We start from the raw sequence: 10,891 nt of genomic DNA on the forward strand, positions 1-10,891 counted from the left end.
TTGCATTTAAATCTGATTAAAGAGAGAAAATGCTATTTCTGGCTGGCAAACTAAACTGCATATCTCTTGTTTTAGAACTAGTAAGCCTCACCTTCAAATACCTAGGTTTTATTTACACATTTTAAAGAAGGAGCAAGCATTCTCCCAGCTTCTTTTCAATTCCTAGCTACTTTTCAGCTAGGAACAAACTAGTCTTTGAATAAAACTGGATGACTGATCAGAAATAAAACAGATATTCCAAATGCAATGACAGAACTATCAAACACAGTTTACCACTTAAAAAAAAGTGGCTTCAGGCATATAGCAAGTAATTTCATCAGATATGACTTTCCTTAAAACTTTGGCTATAAGCTTGTACAAGGTAGCTTTTATTCAATTACTTTAGACCATTATAGTAAGTTGAAACCTAATTCTAGTTGTATTTCTAATCCACCAGAAATTATTTAAAACCCAAAACCTAGTCTAGATAAAAAAACCTCCATGCTCATTATAAACATGTAAGTTGAGGTACAAAATTGTTAACCTATTATAATTAATGCTGTTGTGATTGAGAACAAGATTAGTTAATGCACATCAGCAATGCCAGTTTAATCACATCCTTTTTTCTAATGTAACCAAGCATGCCACATGCTAACACTCCCAGTGGTTTTGTATGGGTCTCTCTCTGCTATTCAGCAGAGGCTGGTAGAGCAGTCACAAAGCAAATCCTGCATGACTGATCACCAGAACCACTATTACCAGAATAACCATCCTCGCACTAAGGCCCAAGATATTGCTGGTCAGCTCTGCACTGCCCCATGAAGACAAAGTCATCCTGCACTGTGCTGTTGGCAACAGCCCCCTTGACCTGGGAAAGAGCCAAGCATGCTTAGGAATGAGTTGCTCAGCACTCTGGAATGGTGCAGCATTCCTTACTGCAAAGAAATCTTCTATTTCGGAAAAAAGTGAAGTCTACTGACCATCATCTGTGTATTTCAGCACATTCAGATCTGGGATCCTTGCAGGAGCAATAAGAACTGGATAGAACACACCTCTGAATTTCATGTCAGGTCCTACAAGATAGGAATAGACTTGGACAAAAGGCTTTTCCATAAAGACAACTCCCACATACTGGAAAGAAAGCTTAAGGATGAAGATGCAAAAAGAACAACAAACGTAGCCCCACTCCTCTCATGCACACTGGAACTAAAGCAACAGGAGCTGTTCTGATCACATACATACCCACACCGGTGTTCCCAACCACAAGAGGTGCTTTAGGGTGGGTGGCTTTCAGATCCAGCAGTTCATCCAAGTTTATGGGAGAAATCCATGTTACTCGCTCCCCATGAAAAACCAGAGTTCTTTTTGGTTGATTTTCTGCCATTCTCTGATGGAGAAACATGGCAGATTTAAATATTTAGACATATAGACAGAAGTGAGATCTAACAGACACTAGACTGAAAGTCAAAAATGTTCTTAAACAACAGCAGTTCTACATAATCCTTTAAAATTGGACAAAAAGGGGACAGAAATGTTATGCTGGCTAATGTTTGCAAAGTGGTGAAAGTTGAGGCTGTGTGGGTGAAATGTCTTCAAGTAATTCCAATGGGCTAATAAACAAGAATATTTTTATGATAATAAACATTCCCCTAGCAAAAGATGTAGGTATAGATCCTGCAGTTGCTAAAACTGTTAGAAAAGCAATAAAAAATACTTAGGGAGGTATTTGCCCACTTAGCTTGCTTGAAGAGCACCAATGGCACTGGTGCACATGCACTTCAGTGTCTCTGGCTGTTCTACCACTGTTCTCCGATCATTTGGAAATAGCTTGTGAACCAGCTCTGGTACAAACACACAGTCACAAACTCCTGTCCTGCAGTTACCAACCTTTCTCCAGAAGCAGTCAGCTAACTACAGATAATCTGGCTTTGAATCTCTACACTGATAATAAAGTAAAACATACAGCTTTTGTTTTCTAGAGCAAATACTGCTGTCCATAATTAAGAGTGCCTAACACTTTCCATTCCAGCTGTTTTATATTTGGCATGCCTTAATCACTGGGGCTAAACACTCTCTGATGTGGGTGGCTGAGAACAGACTAACACAACTATTAAGCCACAGAATTGTTTTCCAATGTTAAAAATTGTTTGCCATTCAGTTTGCTGTCAAGTATTTGCATCTTCAGCTGCTAGACTGCAAACCCAGTTTGGGTTGCTTCTTTATCTTCTCCCCTAACTGCAAATTCATTTTCCTGATATGACTTTTTTTGGTATGTGAATATTCAACAAGCTTACTGGGCAAAAAACCAAAAGGAGTATAATAACATTAAAATGTTTTGACATTTCATCTGATGAATTACTGCTAAGCAGGACTTAAGAATTCTGAACAGAGCATGAGAATAGTCTATAAGCAGCAAAAGGTACCATTAGTTCTGGAGGGAATATAAGCTCCTGGGTGGGATCTAAGGGCTGGAATTCATCTGTTGAAAACAGGTGGGTGGACACCTTAAAAAGAAAGCAAAGACCAAGAATTTTCTCTCATTGTTCATTTCATACAACAAAAACAAAAGCAAAGCCAAACCAACAGACTGCCACTGAAGTCAGTACAAAAATTAGTCTTTCATTATCATTTGGATTTGTTTTTAAATCACCATGCATCATTTGGAGGTGCTGAGGTGAAAGAAGTGTTCATAATATTTTCTTAAATTTTACTGCTAACACAAATGACAGTGCAGAAGCAAGAAACTGAAGGACTAAGTACAGGCTTCCTGTAGTTCTACTACAACAAATTAGTTTCATGCCAACCTAAAGTACTCAAAATACAAAGAAGTAGATAGATATTACTGAAAGAAAATTAAGAACAAGGTGAAATATTTGTATGGATAAGAGGTTTCACATAAAATCACAATCATAGCTCTAGTTTTTAAGAGTGCATCAATTCTTCAGACTCAGGTCAGCAGTCTTCCTAAGAGACCAGTACTTAGAGCATCACTGATCATTGATTTAAGGAAATTTCACATATGCCCTAATGTCTTTCACAATGTAATTCTCACTGTATTGGTAGAGCTCAGACTATTAATATTACTGAACCTGAAGAGCTGTTCAAATCTCAGCTCTGGAGACTCAAACTACCATATATGAACTATATGGCACATCAGAGCCTCCACATACAAATACACACACAGAATCCTGAATTTTTCAAAATATTTCTTAATTTCTTGTGAGGAATAATAAAATATCTTATTTATCAAATACTATATGCAATATTCTAAGTTTTATACTGAAGTAGGGTCAGTAATATATTTAAAATTTACCTTCTCTTCATTGTCAAACAAATCATCTTCCTGATCCAAGCAACACTTTCCATTTGCTTCCCTTTGACAACAAATGGATTCCTAAAATAGGAAAATCCCATTAGTGAAATACTGCCCAGAATGGCAATGAGTTAAAGCTCATAAGATAACAGTGACTCTGTATTTCAATAAAGTTCTAAATGAAGTTTAATAACAAGCCCAATTAGAAGGATTAAGTGTTAAAGGAGTGATATTAAAAAATAATTTTAAGTCATCAAATGTTGACATCCTTAATACAAAATAATTCCTACTATGTAGAATTCTTTTGACATTGTGAGAGCAGATGGTCTGTATTGTTTTCTTTACCAGATGTTCATTCCCATTTCTCCTCAGTAGGTTTCTGACATATTGCATTGCATGATAAATTCTAAGAATATGGACTGAAATTCTGCTTTTATTCATGCCAGTACTAACCCACAGGGAGTTACTTCAGATTACTCTTCATAATCTAGGCTAGACACCATGTTCACTTGTGTTTATCAGTTTTTCTAATGGGTTAGGCCATTTGCTCAGAATGACATCTTTAAACAGAGGGAAGGGATGATCTCAGTGAAAGCCTTGATGGCTTCTATATGCATATACACTGATAGCCCAAATCTAGCACTCCTATTGCCACTACTTCTTACCTTACAGAAGGTTTTACAGGCATCTAGGATTGGCCTGTATCCAGTACAGCGGCACAAGTTCCCTGAAGGAAGGAAATCAGTCAGAAAAAGCTTTGCTCTAATGTGGCTTTAGAATGTTGTGTCTTTATATGAGTCTTGTGTTTTTGAAGCTCAAGGAGAAGTGTTAGCTCTTAAAAAGGACAAAATAGAACAGTGTCACAAGACATAGGACCCTGCATCTCCTGACAAAAAATGCTGCTGTTTCAAGGGGAGTACAAAATAGTTGAGATCTGCACTAGAGTGAATGCTGGCTACAGCTCAGTATGCAAGAGAATAAGAGATCGTACAGTATCTTTTACCCAAAATGTTGTTCTCTTTCCCCCTGACTTTTTTCTAGAGGTGAAGGAAGCTAACATTACACCTCGAAGCTCACCACACAGCAACAGGAAATGTCTTTGGCTCCACTGTGACTCTAGAGCACAACAGATGACAGAAGGCTACTTTACCTACAATAAATGCTCACACTTTTCCTTACTGAAGATAGTCTGCAGCTCTCTGCCTTATCTGTTTAAATCCTACTGCAAAGGGCCTGTCCTGCAAGGCTTATTACATTCTCAACACCAGATATAAAGGGACCCTGGAGATGCTCAGATGCAGCTGCTTCTCCAATATGACATAATTCTTGTACATCTGATTTTAAGCACTTCCAAAGATACATATGGGGATAATTTGAACACCTGAAACAATCTACAGCTCCATGTTTCATTTTCCAGGAGAAAAGAATGACAGGGAATACAAGGTCTCCATCCAGCAGCAACTCTTCTAGAAAGCACAGTTTGTAAGAGTACATCATCCATGCATGCACACATGTATACTCACACAGACAGGCATTCACACAGACAAAGCACCTGAAGAAATGCTTCAGGAACACACCTGCAAACTAAAAAGTGGCAATATTTACCAGCCAGAGCTGCAATCATCTGCTCTGAAGTTGGTTCTGGGTGGTTTCTTAACAAAGTGTATATGGACATCACCATTCCAGGTGTGCAGAAACCGCACTGGGAGCCATGGCACTTGGCAAGTCTTTCCTGAAATGAAATACCACAAACAACACTCCTTCCAGCACTCATCTCCATTCTAATGTATGCTCTCTTAAATGGGAGATGCCATACAAAATGTTGCCTTTGCAATAAATCAGACTTTTGAAGTAAAACTCTTAAAGCAATATAAAAATAATTATTTTGGGTGTGATGTTCATGCACATCTTACTAAAGAAGCTAATCAGCTTTCAGGAGACTTCTGTCTTTTTTGCACTTATACTAAAGCAGGAGCCAAAGGGACGTCGTCCAAGATGTTTCATTAGCCCAAAGAGACAAAGCCTCTCCCAGCCCAAAGAGACAAAGCCACTCCAACAATCATTACATACCGACTACTTGATCAGACTGTCAATATTAAAGTAAGCTCCGTCATCAGCCTTGATCAATCAATCACCAGAAAACAATGTTGCCCTCTGTTGTCACTTAGCAGGGAAAACAACAATTCCCATGCCCTAAAAGCACTGCCACTAAAGCGATTCCATCCAAAAAAGAAATCAGTAATCTTCCTATACAGTGATACTGCACTCTCACCTGAACTGGATGAATCCTGGTTTTTGTACTTCCAATACCTTCCACAGTAGTCACAGCTGCACCATACAAAGAGCAAATGGGAAGCAAACATGCATTGGCTGAATAGTGTCTTTGGAACATAAAGGAGAATAAAGAACATGAATATTATTTTAATAAATAAGTATGAGTATTATTTTTCAGTCAATCAAGACATAGTTCATACTTACAAAGCAGCCACTATTAACATTTGGAATGAGAAGGGATCACTTTCTAGCTATGCCTCTTGTCCCCCATATAAAAGCATATCTATGAGGACAATTCCATGGAATTTACATCTTCCTTAATACCTCAGTCTTTTCTAATTGCCCTCTTGTCTCTACTGCCCGCAAAGAATCTGTCAACTGTATTTTGAAGGAGGAAGATACAGAAAGGAAGATTGGTGCAGTCACTAGAAGGAAGTAAAGAATTACTGCTGCAAATTCATAATCAAAATTCAAAGTAAATTCTGATGTAAAATAAATATCATTGTTCCTAAACAGGAACAATGTTGCAGCATAAGCCACAGCATATGTTGCAGTTGGGAAGGCCACGATACACAGAGTATCATCACACAATTCCAGAAAGCTTCAACTCACACAGAGTAACACCATACCACTTCAGAAGGCTTCAGGCATCTGCCCATACAGAGTCACGTCACTTCAGAAGGCTGCAAGTGTCTGCCCCTCTTGTTCTTTAGCCCAGCCTTTTATCCCCTCATGCTGATGCACTGCCCCTGTGTGCCCTCTGCTCCCTCTGGTGTTTGGTCAGTGCACCTGGCACTCCACGGCTCACTGCTGTCAGTGCTGCTCACCTGACCTAAACAGCTGCAGCCCATTGGGGATGGGGCTCGGCCACAGCCCTACTCCCAATCACCACAAACTGAGCCTACAGAACAACACACCAAAATGAAAATTCTTCAAAACTTTTAATAATTTCATTTAAAATATTTGGCTTTTTAATACAGTTGAAATGTGGGTTTTTTTTCAGGAGTCTGCTTTAATTTTAGCTCTTTCATTAACTTTAAAAATTTTCATTTGTTTTGCATTCCAATATAATGTAACTGTACAAAAGGACAACTGAAATGTTTTTTCTCCACCCAATAAACACTTCAGTGTACAATGACATGTAATCATTTAACAATTTGATTGGAGTTTTCTCAACTTAAAAGCAACTTATTCCAGTTTTTAGCTTAATGACTTAAACTCAAACTTTGGGTTTGAGTTTCAAAATCTTTAATTCTGTGGGTGGGGTGTAATGGATGGAGCTCAGCTTAAAGGGCTGGTAAGACTGACACTTCTGCCTACCCCACCTTCTCACCACTTGTATGACAGTATGCTGGTTTTGGCTGGGATAGAGTTAAATTTCTTCACAGTAGCCAGTGTGAAGATGTGCTCTGGATTTGTGCTGGAAACGGTGCTGATAACACAGGGGTGTTTAGTTACTGCAGAGCAGGGCTTACACAGAGTCAAGGTCTTTTCTGCCTCTCACCCCACCCCACCAATGAGGAGATTGAGGGACACAAGAAACTGGGAGGGGACACAGCTGGGACAGCTGACCCAAAATGACCAAAGTCATATTCCATGTCATATGGCATCATGTGCAGCATATAGAGGCAAGGGAAGAAAAAGAAGGGTGGAAGCTTTGGAGTGATTGTGTTTGTCTCCCCAAGTAACCATCACAGATGATGGTGTCCCAGTGGTGGCTGGACATCTGCCTGATGATGGGAAGTAGAGAATAAATTGCCAACTTTGCTTTGTTTGCACAAGCAGCTTTTGCTTTATCTATTAAACTGTCTTTTCTCAACCCATGAATTTTCTCCTTTACCATTCTGATTCTCTGCCCCATCCTGCTGGGGAGAGTGAGTGAGCAGCTGCATGGTCCTCAGTTACCAGCTGGACTTAAACCACCACACAGAGCTTTAGGTAGGAGCCACACTCCAGTGGTCAAGTCAAAGGGTCTTAATACCTTCTACAACCTCTTGCAGGGGCTATGAGTATTTATAAATAAATCAAGCATTTGAGTATAGTATAGTTCAGCAAATTTACAATACAGCTGAATCAACAGCAATTTTAACATCATTCTCCTTTTGGATTAAAGTGACCCTTCCCCTAGATACTTTTACTATTAAGTTCTACAACTCTGTTTTTAAGGTTTCATATCTGGAAATGGCATAAAAAACCACAGAATTTTCTGCATGTTTCAAAATATTCTGTTGAGGATACCGTATCTTCTTTGAAGCTGGATCATAAGTTGATACCATCACTGTGCAAGCACCACAGCCACCTCCTCCACAGCCATACTTAGTTCCTGTAAGACAGACTGAAAATGTGGTCATTAGGGAAAATAATGATCTGGTTCCATTCTGGGCTTTATTTCACCCAAAGGCCTGAGACCACCTTTTTTCCTAAACCACCAAGGAACACAGAATTTGCTTGGTATCAGCATACGTACTGGAATCCTTTCTATATTGGAATAAAATTTTCAGTGAAAGCAAGATGGAAGCTAAGGAATTACATTACCAAAACCCTCTTCTCAAGAAAACAGAAAACTTGATTATAATTTGTTTTGGAAGAGGAGTAAGTTGGGACAGAAAAGGAAAGTGAAAAATACTTATCCAAGCAAACATTTGAAAAGAAGAAATATGTAATGGGCAAACCAGCTATATATCTGAAATTCCAGTGGAACACTAAAACCAATTTCCCAGTTTCTCCCAGAAGGCCCATTTATAGTCAGGATATTTGCCTTGCATCTCATCTGAAGGATCACACTTCTGAGAGAAGTGCTCATTTCTGTGAATCTGGAACAGTGACCAGTCTAAAACTGTGAATCAACAAACAGCTATTTTCATGTTCCAAAGCCACCAAAAGGATGATGCCTTTTTGCCCCTCAAAATTCCATCAGCCTCAGGTTCTCATCACAAAATCTCCTGTTTACCAGGAGAGAGACTATTACAAAGCCTGGGGACTTTTATTCTGTCAAGCTGCTCACCCCTACGTTTTTAGACTTCTTTATGAGGTGGGAGGGGAGGAACACAGATAAACACATATTCTTTGTCCCTGATGGCATAATTTGTGTGTTTAAAAAGCCAGGCTAAAAGTACAACTGCTCAGCTGAAAAATATTTGGATTAAGAAAGAGACATCATTTAGTGTGGTTGATTTCTCTTAAAGGAATCACAACTTCCTTAATCTGGTAATTAAGCATTGAATTAAAATTTCTTAGAATTTTACTTGAATAAGGTTTTCATGAGTGACTTTAGGGAACAGACAAGAAAAGGATACGCCTCTTTCGAAGATAAGCCAAGAGCATTTGTTCAGGATCAGCATTTTTCTCTATTATCTACAGCAAGAAAGTAAAAACAAGGTTTTATTAAGAAACCAAGGCCTTTCAAAATTCAGGGCACAGACTATTTTCACACAAAGCCAGAAGAGAATCCTTTCTCCTCATAGAACTACACTAATTGGCAAACACCACAGGATAGTTTGGGCTCCTTCTGGAAATTCCTTTTCAGATACATACACTTCCAGAACCTACACCATGCAAGTACTAAAAATAACTGCTGCTCAGTGAAATGTTATACTAGGGAGCTGACCTTCGGCCACACTAGAAATAAAAATGCAGAACTTTAAAGACAGCATAAATAATTAACTAAAGATTTGCAGATTTTAAGGTCTCCCTGGCATTCTAACATACTGGAATAAACATTACAGGAAGTCTGTAAGGCTATCGGAAGTAGCAATTTCTTTTCTCATTTCATTTATATTCACCTTCACCTTCTGTAAGAAACTGACGACAGAGAGTAACAGAAATACCCACATTCTTGATTGAGTACAGTATTTCTTATTTGGTCACTTCGAATCAGCTAATTCGTTACACTTGCTTTGGATCAACAGCCAGTCCTTGCAATATTGTCATCATGCTCAATAGTCCAAATTTAGGCACTAAACTCTTGCTTTCAGTTGTGCCTCTGAAAACCTGACACCATCAGAGATGAGAAGCCAGACATCCAAATGAAAAAAGGGGTTTGCTTACCAGCCAAGTTTGATACTCAGCTGAAAGTGTGTTTCACTTTAACACAGTTTTTCTCCCAAACACAGCAGAGCTAGCCAAAATGGGACGCAATCACCCAACCTCCTTCTGGAGGTTTGTGCGAGGATTCGGTTACACTCATATGAATAAGTCTGAGGAAGCCAAATCTGTGCCCTCCGGGGTTCCTTCAGCCCCTCTCTCTCCGGGCTATACTTACCTTCCTCCCGTTCACATAGAAAACGAGCTCCTCAGCCGCGGCGGCCCCTGGCAGAGCCATCGTTGGCAGGCCGGACCCAGGAGCAGCAGGGAAGCCGCGCAGCTGGACGTGCCCCGTTATGCGGGGCGGGGTCGCGGCGCAGCGGGGCGGGCGCGGAGAGCGGGGCCGAGTCAGGCGGTAACACCGTGATTGTTTTCCAAGTTCTGAGCTGACTGCAAATATTGACTGACTTCAGCTTCGTAAGGTGTTATCTAAGTGTTGGAAAGCTAAGCCATACCTCGCACTTTCTCAAAGGACACAGGTGCTCCTGCAGAGCAAAACGGCAGCATTAATCACTGTGCACTGTTATCAGGTTCTTATAATAAAATCACCAAGAGTAATTTTAAATTGGGGTCAAACCCAGCAATGTAGTGATCATGAGACCAATGGGATTTTTGGTTATATTTGCATTCACAAAATAATCAGCAGCAAGGTCCAGGTATCATAACCATTTGTAAGGGCTACTTGTGCAGGCAAGGTTTTATAGAAAAAATACTTTCTTCTTTTTGTATAATCAAAATATATCAAAATAATTTCCTACCAAATTTCAATTACATTGAGTAAACATGAGAAAAAGCAACTTTAAAGCTAAAAAAAGAAGTTCAAATTACCTTATGCTCAGGAAAATTATCCTAATTCCTGGTGATGGCTACAAATTGATTTTTATGTCAAAAATCATGAGCTGCTTTTACATCATTTTTCTGGAAAGAGCTTCTAATTTATCAAATGACCTGGTAAAACAAGCACATAGTGAAGGTTCAAAGACAATGCAACATTCTCTATGCTGCTTTTATGTGATCATTTTGTGTAACAATAAAAAGAAATGCAACCTAGGAAATAACAAAGTGGGTTTTCTCTGTGTTCTGTTATTGAACTTCAATTTGAGCAACAACAGTGAGGATGGAGAAAACAAGCAAAGAAGGGCAGTAGCAATAATATGATTTTACAGTTACTTAAAATAACTTCTGTGATCTTCAGGCCACTTTCTTTATCCTTTTTTACTTGGAAGGATATCTGTACTAAAG

The 10,891-nt window shown here is 39.2% G+C and overlaps 1 protein-coding gene across 6 annotated transcripts in view; it reads right to left on the reverse strand.

Annotated features, from left to right (window-relative positions):
* AOX1 (aldehyde oxidase 1) overlaps positions 1-9,945 on the reverse strand; it is a 49,421-nt gene extending 39,476 nt beyond the window's left edge. For 4 of the 6 annotated variants that reach the window (XM_041472949.1, XM_041472948.1, XM_041472952.1 and 1 more), the window contains exons 1-10: positions 9,828-9,929; positions 8,863-8,920; positions 7,805-7,901; positions 5,565-5,673; positions 4,898-5,024; positions 3,958-4,019; positions 3,293-3,373; positions 2,403-2,483; positions 1,222-1,366; positions 960-1,052 (exon numbers count right to left, since the gene is read on the reverse strand). In XM_041472949.1, the coding sequence (XP_041328883.1) occupies positions 960-1,052; positions 1,222-1,366; positions 2,403-2,483; positions 3,293-3,373; positions 3,958-4,019; positions 4,898-5,024; positions 5,565-5,673; positions 7,805-7,901; positions 8,863-8,920; positions 9,828-9,887 (913 nt within the window). In that variant the 5' untranslated portion in view covers positions 9,888-9,929. Of the gene's footprint in view, positions 1-959; positions 1,053-1,221; positions 1,367-2,402; positions 2,484-3,292; positions 3,374-3,957; positions 4,020-4,897; positions 5,025-5,564; positions 5,674-7,804; positions 7,902-8,862; positions 8,921-9,613; positions 9,780-9,827 lie in introns of those variants that run through there. The other 2 variants (XM_041472947.1, XM_041472951.1) reach the window with 2 other exon arrangements.
* Positions 9,946-10,891: the final 946 nt, after the last annotated feature.

The sequence above is a fragment of the Pyrgilauda ruficollis genome, unplaced genomic scaffold, assembly GCF_017590135.1.
Source record: "Pyrgilauda ruficollis isolate IOZ18807 unplaced genomic scaffold, ASM1759013v1 scaffold3, whole genome shotgun sequence".
Lineage (NCBI taxonomy): Eukaryota > Metazoa > Chordata > Aves > Passeriformes > Passeridae > Pyrgilauda > Pyrgilauda ruficollis.